Source organism: Triturus cristatus, chromosome 3_1 (genome assembly GCF_964204655.1).
Source record: "Triturus cristatus chromosome 3_1, aTriCri1.1, whole genome shotgun sequence".
NCBI classification, from domain to species: Eukaryota; Metazoa; Chordata; class Amphibia; order Caudata; family Salamandridae; genus Triturus; species Triturus cristatus.
Window position 1 is genome coordinate 840,591,648 of NC_140583.1, and position 26,330 is coordinate 840,617,977.

Here is a 26,330-nt window from a genome sequence, read left to right on the forward strand (position 1 = left end):
CTAATCTATTCATTTATTGGCTTCCATGCTCGCGATAGAACGTGAACAATTTGCCTCTTGTGCAGTTTGTTCTATGCCCTTCTGAACCTATCTATGCCCCTCTGTCACCATCCTCATGGACCAATGAACTGGTTGATGGGGTGTGGATTTGGGGGTCTTTTGGGAGACCACCCAAAGGTGCAGGGTCCACCCTTCGTCCGGGATACAAACTGAGACCAACACTGGAGGGCATAGAGAAAGGATATTTATTACAATCTCATGAGATGGAGAGAGAGCATCGGCAACAGACACCCGCAGCTTGTCTGAGGAGGCAATCTGCTCAGTGCTTTGCTTCTGCACCTTATATACCCTTCATCTCCACCCTGTGCGTGCTAGGTGAACAATAACAAACACCAATAATTTACAGACTAGCAATGGTCAGTTATGATACAATCAGCAGGTGGTGGCTGTTTGGCCCCTGCAGGGCATAGGTGAAAAAGGCATGATTATTTGTCAAACAAAGGTTAATCTGATAAGTCCACAGATGGTAGCGGTGAGGCCCCTGCAGGGTGTAGGCGAAAAGCATGTTTATACGACAAGTAAAGTTCGATCGGATAAGTCCGCAGATGGTAGTTGTTGGACCCTCTCGCCTGTGCAGGGCACAGGCGAGAGGAATGATTACACAGCAAGCAAAGGTCAATCTGATAGGCCTGCAGATGGTAGCTGTTGGATGCCTACAGGGCATAATGTGCAGGGTGAGGACGATAAACATCTGGGAAACTCCCTGTCCGACTGGTTAAGTATGGGCTGGTCAGTTTGTGGCAGGTCAAAGCACGAACAGGGTGTGAGCATCCGTGCAGGAATGTGGGAGGTCAAAAGTGGAGCTCCTGAGTGATCGTGAAAGAGAGAGAAGGTCAGTCATGAAGGGTATAGCACAAAATGGCAGAGTGAATGGCAAGATAACAGACCTACTTTTCCACAGTCCCTCCTTTTGCCATAAGCGAAACCATTTTTTTTAGTCAATTACAATGTTCATCAATAGCTGTGTCTCACGTTCAGTCCTTATTTTATATCGTTCTTGACCTGTGCATTTACGGGGACTGACTTGATAGCATTTGCGCAGAGGCCACAGAGTGGGGGACCACACTGAAGGCAAAGACAACAAAAGAGAACCAGGGCAAGAGGTATCAGGATGATCATTAGAACCTTCCATCCCCATGTCAGCAGAAGTTGCCATATCCAAGAACCAAGGGACCATGAGTCTGTATCTTGATGGAGGTCAGAGGCTATTCGATGGAGTGCGGAAATAGCCTCGTAGACAGATGATGAATGATCCGGAACATACACGCAACAGCTGGTGCCGATGATGCGACATGCTCCTCTGCAGTCAGCTAGAATGACATCAAGGACCATGCGATTTTGTAGAGTGACGAGGCGTACCGCTTGGAGCTCCGCAGTGTTGTTGGCCAAAATACCAGCTGTGATGTTGACGGTGGCTTCCATGACTCTGGTGAGGTGGCGAATGGCTCCGCTGTTTGCCATTGGTCCCCAGAAGGGAGGATGCCCTTCATGGCATCCAGGAATTGTTGAGAGGTTGTGTCTGTTGTTCACCCACATCGTTGCTGCGGCGGGCACGATGATGAAGAGGAGAAGCAATGTAGACAGGGGGAAGGAGGAAAGCTATGTAACATGTGCCGCCCCAGTTCTTGTGAAGCCAAGTGTATGCCTTTGATCCACACACGAAGTAGGTGTTTGGGGAGGCAACAAGGGGCGGTGGAGATGTCGTATTCAGAGTTGTTGTCACGGCACAAGAGCTGTTCCCAACGTACTCAATACCTAAGCCTCTGATACACATTAGTCCAGGAATGCGAACAACAGCTAGCGGTGAGGTCCGCTTGGCGGGTGTCCTTGTTTTGAAGCTGGAGAAGCGTATTCTACTGGTAGAGTTGAATACCAGCATTTCCTCCTTCTCATCCTCAGACATGCGTGTAGAATTGTTCTTTGGACAAACAGCATTGCCCGTTTTGTTCTGCCAGAACTCATCTTGCAATTGTTGGAGAGTGATGTCGGCAAGGCCGCTGGACCGATGGGCGCCCATGATGAGCGACATCCAGGCAGCGCAAGAGGCGTGTATAGAGTAAGAGTAAGGGAGGAATGGTATGTTATTCTCCGTGGACTGAGGCAGGACGCCACAGACCCAACAGTTTGTTTTATTCAATACCTCATTATGTTGATTCAACATTTGGATGAAGGTGTTGTTCCATAACTCTTGTCGCCTATTTTGGAGATAAGGGGACAAGGAGACATGGGAGTGTTCAGGAGGCATGGCATCAGTGGGCAATATGGTATCCTTGACTGGTGCCCCTTCCTCTAGGATCCAGAAGAGGATGCAAAAGATAATAGTGAGGAGGAGAACTGTCGTCAAAGCTATTGACCTGTTATTATGCAGTTTGTTACATAGTGCTATCTTCTTGTTGGAAATTTCCATGGTTTCGTTGTTTGTCATAATCAGTCTTCGTTTGGGCTGTACAGCTGTTGGAGAGAAAAGTTGAGCCCTACGTGTCGCCGGTAGCTGGTGGTTGCTTCTCCTGGCTAGGCTTCTCAGTACCCCGCTACCTGGAGTACCAATCCACCCTTCCAGATAATACTACCGCCCTGCTACTTTTGGCTCACCTCCCCTGTCCGGTTGCTGGAGCTCCAGAGGCTGTGCGTGGGCAGAGGTTGTATCTTTCTTTAGTTGGCACGGTGTTATCTTTGAATAATTCCAGTTCTGGTTCTGGGAGACCACACACAGGGGGGTCGCACGTTAAAACTTCCTTGTAGGTGGACAAGATAGGATCAGTTTGAGTGATGCTGGGGATCTTCCGGCAGTGCACAGCATGAATCCAGGATTTCTTGCCTTCCACTCGCAGGGCCGTTCTAGTGGTCAGAAGGACTAGCAGGGGCCCTTTCCACCGGGGTTCCAGCGTCTTCTTTCGAGCACATTTTTTTACCATAATGAAGTGTCCCGGTAGGATGGCATGTCCCGGCCCGGTGGATCGATCAGGCAATGCTTCCTAAACCTGCTGATGAATGGAAGACAAAGTTCGTGTAAGTACGGACAAATAATCACTCAACAATTCACAAGGGGAATCAGACAATGTGGTAGCGGGGGGTGCACCCCAGATGCTCATTGGGCGTCCAAAGATCACCTCATACGGAGTCAATGAGGTGCGGGAATGCGGGACAGATCTTATTGATAGAAGGGCCAGTGGTAGCGCATCTGGCCGTTTTAGCCCCGTAGTTTCTACTATTTTGGCTAGTTTGATTTGATTGTGGCATTGTATCTTTCCACCAGGCCTGCTGATTGGGGGTGGAAGACGGCATGACTTTTTTGTTGAACCCCTAATCCTGATAGTATATGCTTGACTATTTCCCCAATGAAGTGACTCCCACTGTCACTCCATAGGACTCGGCAAAGGCCGTAGTGGGGAAAGAATTCCTTCAGCAATATCTTGGCGGTGGTAAGGGCAGTGTTGTCTCTAACCGGGTAAGCCTCCACCCATTTGCTGAATGCGCAAACAACCACCAAAACATATTTAAGGTTGTTGCATCGTTCCATTTGGATATAATCCATTTGCAGCACTTCAAAAGGTGATGTGGGGATGGCATATCCTGCCCAAGGTACCCGAGTCCCTTTACCTACATTGTAGCGGAGACAAACCAAACACTGTTGTACCAGCCTGGAGGCGGTAGACCGGAGTTGGCTGTTATCCCACACTTCCTGTAATATTTTAGTCATGGTGGCAGCATTGGTGTGTGCTGCAAATGAGTCATGTTCAACAATGAGAGGAGATAAGCAGTTGGCAATTTCCAAAGTTTTGCATCTTTGGATCGCAAACAATTTTCTTCATCAAGCATGCCCTCCTTCTCCCAATTTTGAAGTTCTTCAGAGGTGGCAGTGGACTGGATGTCCCGGATCTGTTGTCTAACATCATGCCACTTCTCTGCTTGGGATTTTACTATGTACATAGGGTATGTATTCTTTCCAGTGCAGTAGCCCGGCTGTCTCATCAGCAAAGACATTTCCTAATCCTATTTCGTCTGTGACCTTCTTGTGTGCGTTGCATTTAACAATAGCTAATGTTCTGGGTAGTATCAATGCTTGGAGCAATGCAGTGACTAAGTCACCATGCTGAATGGGTGTACCATGTGACGTTAAGAACCCTCTCTCCTTCCAAAGGATACCAAAACTGTGGGCCGCTCCAAAGGCGTACTGGCTGTCGGTATAGATGGTGACAGCGAGATCCTGGCTAAGGATACAAGCGCGGTGAGCGCTATAAGTTCTGCGGCCTGGGCCGATTTCTGAGGTATGCGTGCAGTCTCACAAAGGTATTGGTAGTGGTGACAGCATAGGCAGCAGGTGTGGTACCGTTTGATAGTTTAATACAAGACCCGTCCACCCACAATTGCCCATCCTGTTCCGTGAGAGTGGTGTCTTTTAAGTCTACCCATCCCTTAGTCTGTTCTGTTCGAAAGAGGCAGTCATGTGGAATGTCTGGGATGTCAGGATCTGGTGTGGGCAGGAGTGTGGCAGGATTCAAGGTCGCACATCTCTTTAGCGTGATATGGGGTGCTAACAGCGTAAGTTCGTATCCCGTTAGTCGTGCACTAGTGAGGTGTTGTGTCTTTGTCTGATTCAGTAATATGTTGACTGCGTGTGGAACTAATACCGTCGATCTAGATCCCAACACAATCCCATCACTTTGTCGGATAGAGACGGCTGCTGCTGCAACCGCTCTAAGGCAAGAGGGCAGACCTCGGGCCACAGGGTCTAGGGTGGCCGAAAAATAAGCGCATGGACGTTGTTTGGTGCCGTGAATTTGGGTCAGGACTGAGAGAGCACATCCTGAGCGCTCATGGGTTTAGAGGCAGAAGGGTTTAGAGTAATCAGGTGTGCCCAATACTGGTGCAGAGCAAAGAGCGTGGCGTAAGTCTTGAAATGCTTGGTCGTGTTCATGTGTCCAAGGAAGAGGTGTGGGTGTGTCTTTTGTAAGCAAAGCAAGGAGTGGCTTAACTATGAGGGAAAAATTCGGTATCCATTGACGACAAAAGGAAGTGAGACCAATTAGTGCATGAACATCTCTTTGGGTGGTGGGAGAGGAAAGGTGTAGTATTGTTTGGATGCGGTCAGGTGTGAGAGTACGTCCCTCCTTAGACAGCAGATGGCCGAGGTAGTTCACCTGCTGTCTACAATACTGTAGCTTATTCTTGGATACCTTATGGCCCTGTGATGCCAAAAAGTGCAGTGTAGTAAGAGAGGCAGTGCGGGCCAGGGCCGGAGTGTCTGCAGCCAACAGAATGTCATCGACATATTGGATGAGAACAGCGCCGGGTGGTAACTGTATTTGGTCGAGCTGTTGTTTAAGGGCCTGGCTGTAGATGCTATGGCTTTCGGTATACCCTGGAGGAGCCCGAAAGAATCTGTACGATCTGTTTTTTATGGTGAAACCAAAAAGATAGCGTGACTCAGGATGTATTGGTATAGAGAAAAAGGCATTTTTGAGATCTATTACTGTGAAGGTGGTAGCAGTTGAGGGGATCATTGTCAATATAGTTGTTATGTCAGAGACCACAGGAGATTGTGGGACTACTATTTTGTTAATTGCGCGGAGGTCAATGACAAAACGTATATTTTCTCAGAAGTGGACGTACGTTTTAAAACTGGAAGGATGCGGCTATTGCAAATGTTACTGACTGAACTTCCTCAACTACCCCAGCTGCAATCATATCCTGTACTATAGTCATGAGAGCCTTTTCGCCGTCTGCAGAAATTTTATACTGAGGGAGGCGAGGAAGAGGTGCATTCTGTTTTACTGTTATGTGGACAGGATCCATCACAATCTCCCCCACGTCGGTGTCCGTGAAGGCCCACAGGGTGTCCGGTAACTGGGACAAATCCTGCTATTCGGAATCAGTGAGACAATAAAGGCGGGATTCATAGCCAAGGGGGTAATCATTATCAAACAGTATGACTCTGACATTCTGAGGAGAACAGCGAATGGTGACTCTGAAATGCTTTAAGAGATCAATGCCCATCAAATTGTCTGGGCAGTTCGGGGAGAGCAGAAAAGAGGCCAGGGGCACCTCAGTAGAAAGGGGGTTGGTGGAGGGCGTGCCGTCAAATCCTACAGATGTGACCAATAAGCCAGACAGGGGCGCCCTAGGAATCAGCTTATGTGAGAGGGCATTTCTAGAGGCCCGTGTCGACCAAGAATTTGCCCTGAGTTCCAACCACTGAAGCTGTGACATAGGGCCATGATTGATCAACTGGAAGTTCCACTGGTTCCTTTCCCTGTCCCTGGCTGTCTCATGCAAATTCATTGTCGGGGAAGTGGTCACCAGAAAAATCGTGTGCAAAAGCCTGTCTATTGTTATCGAAGACATTGGGGCATTGTCCGTTGGAGGGTGGGACTCTTCCTCTACCTCTACTCAGTTCCCTTCCCCGACCCATTGTATTTCGCTGTAAAAGAGGACAATCTGCGTGCCAGTGGCCTGTTTCCTTACAATATGCGTAATGGTCCTGGGACAGTTGACGTGGGGGTGGGTGTGTTCCAGCAGTTGCGGGCATATAATTATACTGTGGACCTCTACCGTTTCCTCCCCCTCTGATGCTTATTTGGGAAAGCATTACTTTTTCTTTGAGTTCTTTTCTTTTCTTATCTTTTTCCTCCTCTATCTTATTCTGCAGATGTTCATAATATTGGGCCATAGTCAAGATCTGTGTGGGTGTTGCAGCAGGCCACGTGCTTTCGCTACTCTGTAACTTTGTGGAGATGGGTGGCGACAATCCTTTAACAAAAGTCTGAACTAGTAAGTGTCGGCCTGTCTCAGTCGAGTCGTCCACTATAGTCAATAAACATCTGGCTGAGGCGGGAGAAGTAGTCAGATGTAGTTTCCTCAGATATTTGTTTACAAGCAGTGATGGCTGTCCAATCTACTTTGCTAGCTAAAATTGTGGCCTTCAATTTTTTTACTATGTTACCTGACAGCTCTAAAATAGCTTCTGCAGGCCTTTCACCTGGTTTTCTGTCCCTATTCATTGTCGTCAAATCCTCCCACTTATGTTTGAACAAGGCCTCATCGTCACCTTTCCGTATGGGTCTCCAAATATCTGGGGGCAGATTTAACCCAAAGAACTGATCTATGTCAGTTAGTGTCATTGTATAAGTGGTAATAACCGTGTCCAGCCCTTCGTAGAATCCCGTAGGATTCTTCCGGGGGTCAGGCAAGCCCTTTTTGAAAGCTAAGATGTCAGCTCGAAGCCACAGAGTGTACACCCAATTATATAACATCCTACTTTTGGCATCTGGACTATCCAGTACCTCAGCAGTACCTGCCCCTCGAGCGGGTACAGACTGGAGCTGCTTCCCTTATTAGTGCCATATGACCTCCAGTCGTATCCTCCATTACTAGTGGCTTTTCCTCTTCCTCCTGGTCTCTCCTTAGACCCTCCATCATTTGTAGCGTGAGTGCTAACAAACTGTTGCTTTCCTCAGCACTTCTTCCCCCCTCTGTCAACTTACGATACAGTCATCTAACATGGTCTGCTGGTGTCACTTTGTGGCGTTTCTCATAAAGAGAGAATACTTCATAAGCAAATCATAGATAGCACGAATCTGTCTAGAGGTGAAAAGATCCTCCAAGCAGGTGCGAACTAGACCATTCAAGGCCTGTTTCTGTGTGGATGTAATGCTGGGTGTGTGGGATCGAGCAGAAGATGTGGTCTCGGGTCAGATTGAGTGGGAGGGGCAGTGGTATCGGGAGGCAGGGGCTGGGCATTTTCGGAGGGTACATTTCCATCGGCCGGCCGTGGGATAGGATGGGGAGGGACATGGTACGGTGGTGGCAATGGATGGAGGAGAAGCTCCTCTTCATGGGGGTCTCGCTAGTGGTGTATGACGCACAGGATACTGACCAGACACATTCAACCTGTGTATTTTGTCTGTGCGCGCAAGGTTGGATGCAACTTTTCCTGCTGTAATTCTATTAATGTCTGTTTATCGCTCTTTCGAGCCTCTTTCTGTAGCCTCGCCTGAACCCTTCTCTCTCTTTCAGCTCCCTCCTTTTTCCATTGGCCTAGGGTGTCAAACATAGCTTGTCGCGACCTTCGTCTAAAGAGCTGTATTTCTACAGACTCAATTTTGTGAGATTCAAAAGAACCAGACATGGGCCACTGAGTCTCTTTATCCTTGGACGTGTATTTATGCCATAATGAATTATACATTATGGGAGAAATACCGTATTTTATGTACATATCCTTACTTGACGTACCTTCCGGGGGAGCCGGCTGACTATCTACCAACACCCTCGATCGAGATATACAACAACCAAACCATCGTGCAAATTTACTAAACGCAGGCATGTTTTTCTATGTTAAAAAACGTCTCTACAACTTTCTAGTTCGGACAAAAAGTCCACATTACCCGCCCAGTATCACTCTTTGCAAAGAGTGACTTCTTACCGAAGAAAACCAGCTAACCAAACAAATAACAAAAAGCTGTCACAAACCAGCGACCCTACCAGAATCCTTTGTATCGTTCTCCAGGCGGTTTCTTTACTGCAAAGATCGTCCGAGTCTATCGGGGGCCCGAGTCAGGACCGGAGCCACTTGCGGGGGTCTTTTTGGATGTAGTGAAAGTCGGGTGGTGGCTACGAGGACGAGGGTCTTTTTCGCATAGGCATGCCCCAACACCGTCCGTTCAACCTCCTCGTCGGGACCCCTCGACCAGGCAGCCGCGTCGCTAATCAGGCCTCACGTTTGGGCGCCAGTTGTGGATTTGGGGATCTTTTGGGGGACCACCCAAAGGTGCAGAGTCCACCCTTCGTCCACGGGTCCGGGATACAAACTGAGACCAACACTGGAGCGCCGAGAGAAAGGATATTTATTACAATCTCATGAGATGGAGAGAGAGCATCGGCAACAGACACCCGCAGCTTGTCTGAGGAGGCAATCTGCTGAGTGCTTTGCTTCTGCACCTTATATACCCTTCATCCCCACCCTGTGCGTGCTAGTTGAACAATAACAAACACCAATAATTTACAGACAAGCAATGGTCAGTTATGATACAATCAGCAGGTGGTGGCTGTTTGGCCCCTGCAGGAAATAGGTGAAAAAGGCATGATTATATGTCAAACAACGGTTAATCTGATAAGTCCACAGATGGTAGCGGTAAGGCCCCTGCAGGGTGTAGGCGAAAAGCATGTTTATACGACAAGTAAAGTTCAATCGGATAAGTCCGCAGATGGTAGTTGTTGGACCCCTGCAGGGCACAGGCGAGAGGAATGATTACACAGCAAGCAGAGATCAATCTGATAGGCCTGCAGATGGTAGCTGTTGGACGCCTGCAGGGCATAGTGTGCAGGGTGAGGACGGTAAACATCTAGGAAACTCCCTGTCAGACTGGTTGAGCATGGGCTGGTCAGTTTGTGGCAAGTCAAAGCACGAACAGGGTGTGAGCATCCGTGCAGGAATGTGGGAGGTCAAAAGTGGAGCTCCAGAGTGATCGTGAAAGAGAGAGAAGGTCAGTCATGAAGGGTATACCACAAAATGGCGGAGTGAATGGCAAGATAACAGACCTACTTTTCCACAGGGGAACCCTTCTCCTCATCTTCAAGGTTCCTGACCTTTGCTTACTCACAGTTGCATCCCAGTCTGCAGATAGTACTATCATGACCAACAAAGTAACGTGCCCCCTTCTGCCCCGCCAGTCAGACTTCTTTACCCCACCTAAGAAAATCTCTTCCCCACAATGACAGCAACCAACAGAAGCCACTAACAGCTGTCTGTGTCGAAAGCCAGTCTGTGGCCATCCACTGCCAGGTAGAGGTTCCAGTCTGTGGCCTTAGGTAGGCTTCACCTCCAGCTGGGGGTTGGCAAGGTGTCCCTCCCTGCCTTCTGATTGTCTCTGGCCTCTTAAATTTTAAATAGTGGGGCGCTGAATTACACCCTCAGGTGGCTGACACCCTATTTCTACTCTCACTCAAGCGATCTCAGGGGTAGTACCCTGAGACTGACTTATCAACCGAAGGTTTGTTTCCTGAAACTAAACAGGTGCCATGTAGTCCAGGTCTTTCAGGGGAACCACTGCCCCCTCAAGGGTGAAATACTATGTCACTGTCATGCAGGATTCTGCCCTGGGCAAGTCTTTTGTCCTCTCTCTGTGATAGCAAAGGCAGCCCCTCCAGGTCAGAAGTGGCCGTGCCACGGTCAGCTTTGTGGTGCTGTTCTCCCAGAGCAGGTAATCCCTGAACTACTGGCCCTCCCACTGTGGATTGCCTTTACCTACTACCCCTTACTCTCCATCTGGGCCTCTGAATTCTATCTTAAAACACTACACCCCAGAAATCTGAGAGATTGGGAACCTGGTGCAGCCGCCCCAACCTACTGTTTTTTCACCAATGGAAGTTTATTGCCAAGGATGCAGTCAATGGACATCTGGGGACTGCACTCACTACCCATTTAAGGGATACCAGGTGGTAGAGAGGAAAAAGTCCTTCCAACAAGCCTACGTTACCATACATACCTGTCTTGGCAAATACTGCTCTGGGGAAACTGGCTTTTCTACCACCATGGTTGGTCTGGCACAGGTATCTCTCAGGGAAGTGACACTTCACTGTGATCTGCTGACAGTGATGGCTTTCACCCTCTGGGACCACCAGCGTATTTTCTACGTACACTCCAAACTAAAACAAACTAAAGCTTGCTCTACATTCTCCTCTTGGTGACAACCTCCCCCTAAAGACACATTGACCACCCCTGTGGAGTTACCATCCGTGGGTGGTTTCTTGGTACATACTGAGTCTCCCACCTTGAACCCTTACTGGAAACAGTCAAAACACTTGGGCAGGAGAAAGAGTGCCTGGTGCTTCAGTCAGTCAGAACTTAAGAAGGGCAATGGAAATCCTTGCCTTCCAAACTCTTTTGAGGCCCTTGTGGCGCCTTCTCTGTTTTGTTTTGACCTACCCCCACCTTCTGCTGAGGAGAGGTCTGAACCCCATTCTTCCGGTCTTTGCCACATAACTTTTTGGACCCTATGGTACTGATCCAGAGGTCATCCTCTTTCCTAAGCTCCCTGGGTGCAACGAGCTTAGAGGCATTAGGTGCTGGTAAAACTCTGTAAAACAACTACTCGGTATGTGCTCCTCCATCATCAAATCATAAAGCCCATCATAATCATTCACATTGCTGCCCTTCACCCAACCATCCACTGCATTACTGGCAGAATTTACAAAATCAACTCATGAATGGTGTGACTGCTTCTGCCCATCCCTGAACTTCAGGAGATCCTTCTTTGGGGTTAAACCAAACTTAGTAATAAGGGTTTCCTTCGAGGAGGCATATCTTATCTGCTTCAAGGGTCAACAAGGCATCTCTCCCTGGGATAGGCATGTGCTTCCACAGACCAGCCCCCAGAGCTCCTCTGTGACTCACTGCCTATGCGGTGCAACTTCACATGCTGCAAATCGCTAGTCAATGTCACCCCCCACCATATATTAGGCATCAGATCTTTGAGGACGTGGACTCTGCGTTTACCTCTCATATGTACTTCTGTGTCACTGCCACCATTATCCCAAAACTCAGCGGACTTATTTGCCTTCACGTCCAGCTCTCGCTGGCTCTTCTCATGGGCCAGCAAGAATCTTATCAGCCTCTCCAGTGCCAATTTTTTTCCCACCAGGGCGCGTGTTGCTGCTGCTGCCACAGCTGTTTTCTTACTCTTAGCAGCTATAGCCAAGGTAGCTAGTTGCAACTTTAGGGCCTTCTTCATGTGTCTGTCTTCCATGCCTGATTGGGACAAGCTGCAAGAAGACACAATGCTTCCAACTTTGTACAATATGGGCGGTCTTACATTGTGAGACCACCCACATTTAGAAAGACCTAAACCTTATTTTTAAACATTAATAAGTCATCCTTAATGTATACCTTATTGGCTAAAAGGCAGGGTACATGGTATTTAAAAGTAGGACATGTGATGAAGCTGGTTGCTTTCAGAGGAAAGCACTGTATTACATTATTACACCTTATAATGATAATTTCAGTTTCGTAGCAACTAGAAAAAATTTCAAGGACTCATTTTAAAAGTTAAACAAAATCCAATTGAATGGTAAAGTTGAATTTTGTTTAACTATTAAAGAAAAGGGTACTTTGAAAAAGATACCTGTCCCATGACAGTGACAATTGGCCTTTGGTGTGGTGAGGTGTTGTCAAGACCCTTGGTGCCTTTGATAGAGGTCTTTCCGGTCACAGGAAAATGTTAGCTAACAGCCATGCTTTCTACCTTCCTTTGTCTGCCCGTCAACCAGACCTTTCCCCAGCACCTTAGGCCTCTTGTTGACATCACAGTGTCAGATCTTGCTGGAGTGTCAAGACCTGTTTGAAAAGTCTGCAAGAGACATGTAGCATTTGGGGGACACTTCAAAGGAGGGAAAAAGAATGCCAAAACAGTTTACGTGAATCTACACTCTGGTTGCCGAAAACTCAGTTTTTGTTCTACCAAACCCATGTCTCTGAGTTTGTTGGCAGTACAAGGACTGCCTAAAACTGGGGTTTAGTGATAGGTGTGGAAGGACACTAGGATTATCATAGTACACTCCCCACCACATTCCCAGCAATCAAAGGCCACGTTTAGTGCGACGGAACACTTCAGCCATCCTGAAAATTACCAATATTGGTAGGTTAGCCCGTGAATCTTTACCACATTGGTTAGGGCATCCTGAGGGACCATTCCCACCCACGTGTTTGCAGGTATACACGTGGCATCTCCTGCCATGCACTTCAGAACATACCTAGACCTATGGAAGATGAGAAGGGGCTTGAACCTGATGCCTAAGACCTAAAAAGAGCCTAGAAGGTTAGACCTTTTCTCCTTCTAGTACCCAGGACAAAGAGGTGCACTCCAAGGGTCCTAAACCTGATCTCCTGTTAAAGCTGCAGGGACACAACAAGCTACAAGAGGCCTTTTCCTGCAACAGCCCAGCTTACCAGCATCAACTGGACCTGGACTGGACCTTCCTATAGGCCTTTGCCTGCCACCCTTTGAATCTATACGTTCCTCCCCTGAGATCAGGACCGGACTTGCCGTAGCGGGCACCAGGCATTTCCCCGTTGGGCTGCCAGGGTGAGGGCTGGTTTTGGGCCCTCGGGGGCCGTTTTTGTTACAGGGACATTTTTGCAGCATAGCTGCAAAATCGGCCCCTGTAAAAAAAATCGGCCGAAACCGGCCCTGACAAACGGCTCGGCTGAGGTCCTGAGGAACTTTAGAAGTGTTGTCCTGCAGTGGATCTTTGACCAGGATGAAAGTTGTTAGTGTATTCGTCCCGTTCCATTGCTGTCAGAGTCAAATTGCACTTAGGTTCTGTTCTACTGCACCCATTGACTATCATTGACACTTTGCCATTCTTGGTGCTATTTCTACTTATAACTTTAAAAATCAAAATATCAGTTCCCCTTATTGGATTTTTGTCATTTTGGTGTCATTTTGTTTAGTACATTTTACTCTAAATTCCTAATTCTTTGTGAGATTTGTATTATTATTTTGTATTTTGACTTCATTACTCTTTTAGTACTGCATAAATACTTTGCACCTTGTCTCTAAGTGCAGCTTGTCTGCTCTGTGCCATAGATAACAGGGGATAGAGTTCAGGTTAATATAGTAACTTTGAGGATTCACCTTGACAAGGATTGTGATTATTACTTGAGGTGGGTACTTACCCCCCTCAACCAATAAGCCAGTTTCTTACATTGGTGTTCAGTGATGGGATCCAGGTCTTGTGTTTTGCAGTTTGACTTAGTGATTTACGTTAAAATCAAAAACCCCTTTTTGAATCTCACATCAAAATCAGCTTTCATTTTTGAAATTAACCTTTCAGTCGCCACTTTTTCCTGAATATCACCACTACTCTCCTACTTTGCACCTGTGATTTGTGAAAGAATGGAAGTGGATCTGGGCAACATTAAGAGCTTTAGCATGGCAGAGTTGAGGAAGCTGTATATTTAGAAAGGCCTCAAGCTGGCAATGGGGTCCGAGAAGGATGAGTACCATAGAGCCCTCAGAGCCTGGGAGGAAGTGTGCCTGCAACAGTCCATCCTGCAAGTGAATGATGAGGAGGTGGAAGTGATAGAGCGAGGCGAAGAGAATGACCTTGTAGAGGCCCCAGACCCAGACGAGACGAGGAAGAGGAGGTGCTCACATATTTTAACAGGTCGAATTTGCAGTTTAAAACTGCACAGCTAGGCTACAACGGTATACCTGGAGACATGTTTTGTAGTGCCACTGCAGTGGATGGCATATAGAGTGCTGCAGTCCAGTGGTAGCGTTCAATTTACATGCCCCAGGAATAACTGGTACCATATACTAGTTACCTAAAGTCAATTAAATAAACCAATCAGGTGCACACCAATTTTATCAGGTGGAAAGGATGAGCACACGCACCCATTCCATTGGTTATCAGAGGTAAAATGCACAGCGTTCTAAAGCCAGCAAAAATAGGCTCAACAAAATGACATAAAAATGCAGGGTGATCCAGCTGGAAAGTCAAATTTCCAAAACTGGCCTATAAGATTTTAGATATTGTTATAAAATCAAATCAAAACTTTTATGCAGGCATTATGAAATGTTCATATGCATACTACAAGACCATCAGATAATGAAGTATTAGATTTCAGTAAAATGTAAAAAGCAAGTATATCTACAAAAAAAAAAGTGTGTCCAGTATGCATAAACAGCTCTTTACAAAAAAAGATAGCAGGCTTTCAGAATGAATGGACTCAGGATTTTTGACTGAGATAGCCAATGTAATTCCAGAAGGACCAGATCCATTCCACATTCTCGGTACATGCAGATACGTTTTCAAAGAGTGAATCCAAATTTGATTCACTTATAAAGCCATGCCTATTTGGAAAATGTGGCATCAATTCAGCCTTTTTAGACCTATGTTTAATACCCCTTACTTAGAACATCCCTTTCCAGATAAACATTATTCTTTAGTTTTCCAAATAGGTTTCTCAATTGATAAGGAAAATTTGATCTATAAAGTGCTTCATTTTAACATTACTAAACTGCCAAACAACACAATACAGACGGGAAATTGTTTAATTGTTAAATACATTTATGAGAATATTCCTCCCTCTTGTATACTGTAAGTTCATTTGTGTTGGTGATGAAGCATTGTGTAAGCCAGAGCTGCAGTTTATACACCATGCATCAAACTAAATAGATATTGAAAATTGAAAACTACCACTGGAATTTAAAGTACTTTTAATTTATTTGAACCAATTCACAAGGTTTGTATGTTCCTATCATCTAACCACTAAGACAAACAAATTAATGAATCTGAAATGTTGCCTCTTTCTATTAACACTTATGCAGCCACTACAATGATGAAGTTATGGTTATGGTGAAGTCATGGTGTGTAAGGCATGAAATTACTGTTTTTCTATTGGTATGCACGTCCATGAATACATGTAAAAACAGCTGATTTCACACTAATGTGCTTTTATTTGAAGAAAAATTGAATTGTACAGTTAAGAATTTTTAAACCTTTAGTTGAAAGGGGCGGATCAACAAGGGACATGGAACTCTTTTCTATGCTGTATGCCATTATGGCTCTTCCTACTAATTTGTGAATTGCGCTAGCGCGGGTGAGGTTTGCACAAGGTTCTGTGGCGGTACAAAGTTGTTGTGAACTTATTTATGTGCGGTGCTTTGAGTTGGAGAGATCACTCCCTCCCCAGTTGGACGACCAAATTCAAGATAACACTAACCATACTGACGAAACAGGCCTGAGGAAGTCGCGGCCACCAGCCACGGGCAACGAAACACTATTGGCTAAAAAGAGGCTAAGAAAAGAACTAAACAAGAACATATGAGAATAAGCCTAACAAATACAAGGAAAGACAAGAATTGTTGATATCTGTTATTTATGTAATACAAGTTGACATTAGCGTGTGCTGGGGGAACCAATTTTTTGTATAACTTGTGAATTACTCTATTGTAAGATATAACATTATTCGTTTATACACTGGACCCTCCCCGTCTATATGGGTATTTGTTGTATAGTATCAAAAGTTATACATATGTTCTGTATTTTATATACTATGAGAGAACTATGTAGTCATTCCTCTCATAGAACAAGACATTAATGCAATATGAGATTGTCTAATGCCAAACACATAGTTTATGGCTGGTCATCATCAATTATTAGCTCTCAGTTTTAGCAACCTTTCCATAATTTCTGAAAGATGACTGTAGCCAAAAAAATCAGCATCACAAGTGTACCAGTTATCACAACCTGGAAGGCCTTGTGTTCAAATAAGCGTCCATGGGAGGCCTTGTGATCAAATAAGAGTACCCTGCCTATCAATATGCTGAGGACACACAGCGGACTCTTTGTTCCTCATCACTTAGAACATGTTTTGTAGGCTCAATACTGAAAAACTGAGGCAGCCATCCAGGGCCTCAGCTAGCCTTACAGCAAATGTTGCCACCATATTGAAGACCAAATTCCTTACACACTATAGAGATCACGGACTGCGGAGGGAAGCAATGTGTCCAGAAATACGTGATATCACGGCTAATCCTTGTCTGGCTCCAGATTTAATTTGGTCTGGGAATCATCACCATATCTTTTTATTCGTCAGACTCAGGCATGGCACTGCCCATTTCTTGGTGGCCTTTCCCACTCAGGGATCTTATTTTAAAAATGTATATGTGTATCCCTGTGATGGCTGCTTGAGGCAAAGCATATTGCACTTTATGTTTTTTTTGTAAATTGGATGCATCTTTGAGGAAGTTTTATCTTGTATCTTTTTTAAAACAGGCAAATATTAACCTCACCAAAGCAGCTTTTATTTATCTACAGTCATTGCCAGATTTGCGGACATCATATTTAACTGCACCCTCCATCCAAAGGATATTAGGCAGACATCCGCAATAACTGTATAAGGAACCTGAACCTGTATTCTGCTTGGTTTTTTTTGGCTGGTAATCTATTTGTCTAATTTTAAGACATGATGAAATGTTTCTAACCCTTTCTTTGCCATGTATTTTTATTGTGTCTTTTATGATCAGTGTGGGAGGTTAAGGTAACATAAAATGAAACAAAACTCATTTTACCAAATTTACTGCAATTTCTGGTTCACAATAGCATATCAATTGAGCTATTTCCTTGTTTTGCCACTAAAAATCCCTTTGTTTTGCTTTCCCCCTCACAGAAGCTCAAATTATTTTTCTTTGCCTGCATGTCTCCTTCTATTTCTTTCATAACTGTATGTGTTGTTTGGTACTTTTTATGTAGATGAACGCTTTAAACAGAAATTCTATAGAAAGCATATATTAACTGCTTAAACGGGACATCAAGGGTCATCAGTAAACAAGCATTGACAAAGACATTAAGTCTACCCTTGTTGACCTATTGGCTTTCCCAATTTCTGTTGCCAAAGCCACCCATGTCATTTCACTAATGCATATATGCGTCGCCTCGCATGACAAACACAAGGCATTTTCTCTTTTTTTTATTTACTGATCCAAGATGATAGACAACACCTGGATCAGTGAATGAAAAAAAAATTGCGCGAAAGTGATTTATGCATTGATGCATTTATGCATTGATGAGCAGCCCAGCAGCAAATAGCAGCTGCCAGCCCTCTAAATATTAAAAACAAAAAATACTTTAATAAAAAGGTTAGACCCAAAGGAGGAGTGGAAGGGGAAAGCAAAGGGAAGTGGACAGGAAATTGAAAGCTACAGGGAGTAGGTGGGAGGGGGCAAGCAGTGGGGAATGCTCACGAAGTGGAAGCAATGGGCAGCGAAGGGGAAGGAGGGAGAAACTGGGAGTGGAGGGATAAATGCAGCATACAAAGTAGAAAAGCACACAGCATTAGAGGGAGAGAGAAACACAGAGCAGGGGGCAGATATTTGGCTAAGGGAGAAGCCCTCGAGGGAGAGAGTTGGAAAACACATGCACCCTCATGGAATGTTTAACCAAATAGAAAAAATAGTTTGCTATAAGTGAGTAGTAGAAGGATATGAGCCAGTAACTCAAAAGGATGGTAAGAGGCTATGCTCCGTGGGAGGGACACAGACACAACGGATAAGATGTGAAGTCAAGCAGTCAAATAAGAAGAAAGCAAATTGAATTACAATAAAGTCAATCAATGGTGAGCAAAGGGCGAGTTTGAAGCCCACTCTAAGTTCTTTTTAAGTACACAATAGACCTTTCGCAATCTGACCACTTGTGCAGCCTAGTAGATGAGACAAACAATGGAAAGAGCATTGGTGGTGATGACTCAAAAGTGAAACGTATAAGTTTTACTGGGAAGTATGTATCTTGAAGAAGTCATGTGATCACTCTATGGACAAAGTGTATCTTCCAGTTGACTGGGTCATAACACTTGACGAGCATGCCAAGAGGGGGTGGTAAATGGTTACATTTCTGAGTATATTGGACTGGGGTGACTATGGGGGAGAGAGGAATCAGAGGTGGTGATTGTCCAGAGGTGACTTGTAGGAGGAGAGAGCCAGAGTAAGGCTGGATTTCAACAGAAACGTGTCATCTTCTGCTGCCATGTGCACTATAATAAATTAATTGAGATGTGCAAATCTCTTGGCGTGACTAGAGTTGCAAACAGATGCTAATATTTATGTCTGTGTGTGTATATGTGCAGGGTAGAACTGTGACAGAAAATAGGCCCAAGAGCCAAAATAAAAAAATTGCCCTTATTAGTTTTTTAGAGAGCTGAAAAAGTTGCCCATGTTTTCACATTGGAGCAGTTTCAGACTTGAAATACAGGCTGTACAAGTATTTCCGAGGTGTGGAGGACAGGATGCTTATCAGGGCAAATCAAGAGTAAAAGCGGCCCAGGAGACCATAAATCCGGCCCATAGGCAGCCAAAAAACGGACCCAAACACTGACCCTGTCAGACCAACACATCGGGCACTGCCTGCTTGCCCTATAATCCAGTCCGGCTCTGTGTGTGTGTGTAGGGGGGGGGGTGGTTGTGCGTCTGTGCGCACGGGCTTGTAACAGACTGCTTCCTATACATAACATTGAAAATGTAATTTTATCTGAGCCTCCAATTCCATAAATATATTGAATGCAGGGAGAAGCTATCTCGTAAATGGATGTCATAAATGGTAAATCACCATGCACTTATTTATGTCTATCTGGAGAACGCTGCTTGTAGCTTTGCAGTTATTCCAAACACTGTCATTTGTCTTTCACTCTTAGATGCATGTCAAGCGTGCTAAAACACTCTGGTGTTAACGGGATGAGAGTAGTCTTCTAGTAAAAAGAATCCTCAAGAAATCTTCTAATGTGGGATCAAAGCCTCTGTAAAATGCGCTTTGCCTTACCTTGAATACTAACAACCGCGGCATAGGGATTACACAGGTTGAGCGAATTTAAGTTTCACTTTTGAGTCATCAGCACCAGGGCTCTTTCCATTTGATGTCCCATCTACTGGGCTGCACCAGAGGTCTGGTGGCGAAGGCACCTTGTAGGTGCACTTTGATAAAGGCGTGTTTGATTTGATTTGAATATAGGCGTGTAGCGTCTTTAAAGTGCTAATTTGGCTTAGTCTCAGCATATCAAATTTAGGGCAATGTGACATTTACAAAATTAACAGAACACAGGCATTTCAGTCCATTCCGAAAGTAATTTGCATTTCCTGTTGTTTAACTCACTGCTAGGCATGCGAACCTTAGCGAGCATTGGAAACTCCGTCCCACACACACTCACACTTACCCACAGACATAGGCCTATTAATGAACGCAATCCTCTCTGGGACGATTCTACCTGTACTCAAACCTTCACATAAAGAAAGAGGGCATCTAAGGGCATGAGCATTCAGACTTGTCAAGCACAGCAGAATAGTTTACGACAGGAGAAGCCATCCAATATCGGTCACGGATATCAGGATTCTTGCAGGTCCGTGGGGAGGGAGGGCGCGCTAAATGTGTAGGTGTGAACACGTGCTCGCACACATACCAAGACATACAAACAGGCATTTATGTGTGTTTTACATGATTGCCTTTTGTTCGGAAGCAAGCAGTTCTGGTTTTGTCTGGGAAGCAGTACATGCTTTTCATGAATAACAGATTTTTGCTAAAAACCTATTTTTAATACTTAATATATCTTGGCAAACACATATTATGTTTCATTAATGCATGCCACTGCCAAGAAGACAATCAGTGTTGGTGGTCAGCCTGCGTGCCTTTTGATCTGAATCAGAGGAGCTGCCGAGATGTTTCCTGTCATTCCCTTCTACTTTCCCACACGCAGCAGCTGCACGGGTTCAGTTTTACAGCTTGATTGCTTGGGCCATACACTTTAAGATGTTTACAGTCGCTGAGTCGGGTGCCCTTTCATCTCGTACACAGGCCTCAACAGACCGTTTTAAGTCAGAACAGCTAAGTCAGTGGCAGGAGGTTGTGTTTCATGTACAACAAAATTGTGTTACGTGCATTGGATGGCGTATGCCAATGAATATACTTGTTTGGTACTTTCGGCCGTCTGTGCTGTGTGAAAATGAAGCTTGGTTTTGCTTTCTTTGTCATTAGCATACTCTGGAAATTAGGTGTATTTCGCAAGCGCGCACAAAGATATGAATTCTATTAAACTTTGGATCTTGGTAACATTAATGCAGGCCTGTGCCTCAACACTGCAATACTTTAATAACGCTTATCCGTGTTGTGGGGAAGCCTGTATTAGATAATGGATGAGTGCACAACCGTGTTACTGGATTCATACTGAGGGATGTCTGCAAAGGCACGAAGTTAATCGGAATATGTCAAATAAGAGAGGCGGTGAGGAACTGCGGCACTTCAAGGAGTAGTAAGTGTGTGCCGCGCCGCCATTTTAGGTTTCCTCATTGCGAGGGTTCAGCCGTTTATGGGGTTCTCGCTTTCTGTAGTAAAATAATCAACGTGGCATCGCCTTTCTTGCATCAAAAGTGGGATCAACAAGAGAAGGGACTGTGTCACGTTACTATTTTCACTCCACGCTGAAAACCTCGTGAATTTCCTGTGTGTTGCGATAAAATGGAAGTCGGGTTGGACACATGGCATCGTTTCCGCACACGATGGCTGGAGCGCTCTTGGATGCTTTGGGTGTGCGGCATTGTATCTGGTTTAGTTTAGTGCAGCCGCTTGTTTCAATAATGTACGCAGAGAACGGGTTAAGTGCGCTGTATGCTATGCAAGGGTAGTCTGCCAACGCACTGTATGCATTGTATTAATGTTGCCATCCATGGCTGCCTGAGTGTAACCTGTTTGGATTAAGTGCGGCACATTCCACATACATTATTAAATCAAGGAGATATGGCAGTTGTGTGGTATTCAAATGCACCATCTTTTCATGATGTGATGATACAGTTATTGGTGTGCATTGCATTCAAGTTGAGTGTGGAAAAATGAACTACCAGGCAGCTTCAACACACATTTTTATGCTAAAACAGTATAACTGAAGTTCGTCGCTGAGCACCGAAAATAGTTCAATTCGAAACACTGTGAAATGTGGCCCTGATCACAGTACAACCGACAGTACACAAATAACAGAATGCCGATTTTTTAAATAGAATGTTAAAGGGGAAGCATATCGAGGAAGTGGGAGACAAATCCGGGAACATATGTGTTATTGAAAGCCTTTTCTCCCTCGTCATCACAACCCCAAACTGATGGCTAACATGTCTTCTACACCCTACAAGAAGGCCGCAGTGCAATGCTGTAAAGCATACAGCTCTTCCTTGGGCCCCCTTTAACTTGAATTTCACCACAAAAGTGTTAACACCATAGAGCTAATTGTCACTAAAACAACCAAAACATAATTTGGACCTGCAACCTCAGCAGAGAGCGTTCACATGAAAATATACAATTAGAAAAAATAAAAAGACAAAACCACAGTCTGAAGTATTTCCAGAGTTCTCCATAGGAAGGACTACACGGGTGAAGTTCCCATTGCTCATTTATAAAATGACAACTGGTAAAGGGCATACAACAATAGAGGCAACGATAATTTAGTAGAGAAATCATTCATGTAACACGATTTTTGTAGGAAAAGAAGAACGGTGCCGTGAGTGTCGCCTCATCATTATTGTGAACATACTGGAGATATTCTGCAAAAACGTAACGTTCCTGACACAAGAAAGTGACAATAACAGAAGAGAAGAATAGAAGGCCGTTGTGAACGCGAGGAAGATCACAGGTTACGTTTTGACAATGCACAACGGTACGACACAATCACGGTATACATTGCATAGAAGTATTGCTGGTATGCTTCTTTTTTTTAAATTAAGGCACAGACAAATGTAGTACTTTAACTATTGGTCCCACACCACCGCCGCATACATTCATACAAATCTAGTCCGGATTAGAGTGTCTTGCCGACACATGGAGAGCAGATCTAAAAGCCCTGACTTCTAACAGCTTGTTTTAGAGTGCATTAGACATAGACAAGCCATGGGCAAAAGGCACAATGTTGCATAAACACCAAAACAGCAGGAAAGTACTTCAGAACGCCTACGAAAAGTATGATTATAACTATTTCTATTGCGATTAGCGCCTGCGCTGCTTCAGCGAGAACTGCGGCCGGCAGTCCTCACAATAATGTGACTTACGTCTTCAAGGATCTATAGGCAATCAGAGGGAAGCAAGTCTGCGGCCACGGCTGTACGCCTGCTCGGAGATTACAAGGCCTCGCTGTGGTTATTCTATAGGTAGTAAGTAGTGCTGGCAAGGAATCAGTATCAAGTTTTACAATTAAACTAGGCTTCATGAACACATTTACATCTGATTCGAGCGGATGCGCGTGCCACGTATTAGACACTATCCCAAGCCCCAAGCCCAGTACCCTGAGAAAAGCGGAAAGCAGCTTGTGCGGGCAGGCAGTGTGGAAGCCAGGAAGGTCCCGCACGGCAGAGAGGGGCTTATGCTTACAGCTTCCTGGGGGTCGGCATGTCGACAGTGTCTTAAACTCCTGAAAACTGTCATTATTTGTCCCCGCCGTCCCCCGCGTCGTCTTGCAGACCCCCCGCTTCCTCGTCCGCCTCCCCTTCCTTTCCCTCCTCGGTAGAAGTTGGGAATTTGTCCTTGTTGTTCTCCTTCTTCCACTTCATCCTTCTGTTCTGAAACCAGATTTTTACCTGCCTCTCGGTGAGTCCCAGCGCGTGAGAGACTTCGATCCTCCTCTTCCTGGTCAGATAGGGGTTAAAAAGGAACTCCTTTTCCAGTTCTAGCGTTTGGAACCGGCTGTATGTCTGCCTTCCTCTCCTCCTGCCAGGGGCTGCTACCAAAACAAAACAAAAACAGACATTGGTATAGAGTTGTACCCAAGAGGTTGCGGCTGTTGTGCGTGGTTCCTGTCCTCTCAGCGCATGCATGGTGTGATGGGCTGCTAGAAGCAGTGTGTGTGTGTAGGGCGCTTGCTTGCGCGGGTTCGCGGTGCATGTGCCATGTACGGGTGTTTGCAGTGTGTTTATGCTTCGTTGTGTCTGTGTGAGCGCGTGTATGGCGAAATACTTAGTGCGGTGCTGTGCATGCATGCAGTAGGTGCCTGCACGGGAGTAAGTGTGTGTGTGTGTGTCGGAGTGCCTGCTATGGCTAATCTGCTCTGACTCCTCTGTGTATTTTCTATTTAGCAGCCTGCAGCCGCAGCTCCATGAAAAGTTTTACTGCTAAAGCGAAGATGAGGAGCGAATTTTACAGCCTCCAACCTTGTGGTCTCATCCAAGGGAACATTTGAGAAGGAGACGAGTTCTGATTTAAGTGCTCTGGGTCCTCGCCAACGTGACCACTGGACGATTTACAGTCGGGATACTGCAGCAGCTCGGCCTCCGGCTGGCTCGTAAAAAGCGTCGGCCTCTGTAAATTATCGTATCCGTAGAGCCGGGAGGGGTCCCCGTGGCACGCCATGCCGCACGGGGCCTGCGGGTAGCCGGCTGGGCTGGGGCCGGCGCCGTGGTAGAAGTCCTGCACTGGAGGCGGGTGCTGCTGCGGCGGCGGCGGCTGCTGCTGCTGGAAGCCGGCAGCGCTGCTGCTGTAGAGCAGGGCGGCGTGCCTGCTGCTGCCGCCCACATCTGCAGAGAAGGGGCACTCGTAGAAGCCCGGGTTTATGGGCTCCGCCGCCTTGTACTTGGAGTACAGCGGGTTCACAAAGTACGAACTCATCCCCACGGCCGTCAAAAGTCACACAAAGTAGGCGAGGGCTGACTGCAGCAGTAACGCAGCCAACTCCTGTCCTGTCAGGCAGCCCAGCGCAGCCTTCACTTCGCGCTCATAGTGCTCAACGCGCTCCCAGGCAACGTGTGTTGACCGGTGCTGGATACAAATTGCTCTGGGGTGACCTGCCTCGCTGCTTTTACCATTTCCTATTAGGCACACTGTGAAAATGTTCGTATAGTTCGGGGAATCTTTGGCTTGGGTTTACATTTGCCGCTCCCGAGGCTAGAAACTACCCCCCTCTGCGCCCTGAATACATTTAGGAGCACCGGCTTCACCTCAGAGATTGGCTCCAGATAGGCGGCGGAAGGATATGGAACCATAGCGCAGGCCAGTGAAGCGTGCACACAGGCCGCGTCACCCAGGCAGAGAGAGAGAGAGCTGCGCCCTGCTGCAGCCCCGGGGCCAGCGCTCTGTGCAGTGCCCTGTGCCCGACCCAGGTCCAACAATGCATTGCTACTGCTGCTAGTGAAAACACACACGCCACTGAGGAAACCGACCTTTCGAGCGTACACTCTGCAAAATGATTTATTCAGCGCTGCTAACACAGAGAAATATAATTCTGCTGTATATGTGATATTTCTCGACTTTCTGAGAAAAACATTCCCCGCTGGTTTAAAGCAACGGGAATACAATCTGGACTTTAGCCTAGCCTATGCCTTTGTAAAGAAATGAACTTTCTGCCCTTGAGCTTTGCACGCATGGCTGGAATCCCAGAATAATTGATACCTAATGAAAACCGTGGCTATGAATACATTTTCCATCATTTCACACTTGACAGACGGCGTTACTGGAGCACAAGAAACCGACTCCAAGGGAAAGACAGCAAACAGCGTCGCTGCAAGACGGAGTGTACGTTAAAACAGAATCCAGGGGAGGTCAACTCAAATGACCCCAAGGCCGCGCGCTTCCCCATAACTGTGCGCGTGCACTTTATATTGACCCCGCCGCGCTGTCCCAAAAGCTCCCGAAGTAAATATGAACTGTCTGTTACTAACGTTAATAATGGGTTCATGGTTGAAAAAGCTTTCGCTTTGTCTTAGGCACATACTGTCCGGATAACAAAAACATAAACTTTGTGCGTAGTGGCTCCTTCCCCGTTTTGTTCCGCACTGTCTCAACAGAATGATCTCCAAAAAGGTGCCACCCACATACAGCCGCATCCGTTAAACATGCCCTCTAAGGCAGGCTGGGGCTTTCAAGTCCATGGCCTCTTCCAATCAAAAAGCAACAATACAAAAAAAATGGATTTTGCATCCCATGACCGTGTAACTATTTCATAACGTATTTGTGCTTCACTCCTGCATCCTTATTTGTTCATATTTTTATATCTTCTCACATTTCCCACGTTCCTACAATCAATCTTTCTTTCTTTCTTTTTCTCTCTCAGATGCGAACTGAATTTAAGTCATGCCTTACAGAATGTCTATGCTTGCATTACAGCACATTATGAATAACCTGCAGTATGGGGGCAGAAGAATAACAACTGCTAATTGAGACAAAGGCACCGGGGTCAGTCATTACATTTGAGTGCATTAGTGGGTAGCAAAGATGACTCGGGTCCTAGTGCGTTGCCTAAACTAGGCTCGTGAACGTAATTTAAACAGAATTAAACAGAAATCGTCTGTTCTCTTCTAGGCTACAGTGTGCAAGTTAAAGCAGTCAGCATTAATCAGTGAAGCGCGAGCCGTCTTCAGATTGGTGTTTTTGGGTCGCCATGATTGTGCATTGCGATTTGTATAACCTATAAACACTATAAAAGTTATAAATAAATAAATATAACCGGTGCAGGCTCGAGAGAAGTTCACGTTTCAGTCATACGTTAGCGGCATGTTGTAGTTCGCCCCTGTCCAGCCCTGATTTGGGGTGAATACGATGTGGTCAGTTTGTGGCAGTTGCATGGCTCTCGTGAAGCAATTGTTCAATGCAATTACAAGGACGGCTCGGGTGGAGGCTGAATTTTTAGGACAAAACATTTTGAAATACTACGAATTAAATTCATCAATTGATACCTTGGATACGTACCACCTTTTATTCTAAGTTCTGTTTTCAGCAGTGTCTGTTTTATATATGCGAGTTGCAAGTTGTTCAAAGTA

The 26,330-nt window shown here is 45.8% G+C and overlaps 2 protein-coding genes across 4 annotated transcripts in view; both read right to left on the reverse strand.

Moving 5' to 3' along the window:
* Positions 1 to 24,628, reverse strand: HOXD8 (homeobox D8). 3 transcript variants are annotated; one of them, XM_085645233.1, is made up of 3 exons: positions 23,730 to 24,623; positions 23,160 to 23,302; positions 1 to 3,044 (listed from the first exon to the last, which is right to left on the reverse strand). In XM_085645233.1, exons 1-3 carry the CDS (start codon positions 24,181 to 24,183, stop codon positions 3,036 to 3,038), a joined length of 606 nt encoding a protein of 201 aa, XP_085501359.1. In that variant the 5' UTR covers positions 24,184 to 24,623; the 3' UTR covers positions 1 to 3,035. The 3 variants fall into 3 exon arrangements, with proteins under 3 accessions (XP_085501359.1, XP_085501358.1, XP_085501357.1); XM_085645232.1 differs by lacking the exon at positions 1 to 3,044 and adding an exon at positions 8,566 to 8,879 and having other exon boundaries at positions 23,730 to 24,628; XM_085645231.1 differs by lacking the exon at positions 1 to 3,044 and having other exon boundaries at positions 21,970 to 23,302.
* The window catches only part of HOXD3 (homeobox D3), a 426,989-nt gene that overhangs the window by 307,166 nt on the left and 93,493 nt on the right, over positions 1 to 26,330 (reverse strand). The gene's annotated exons all lie outside the window — the stretch shown is intronic.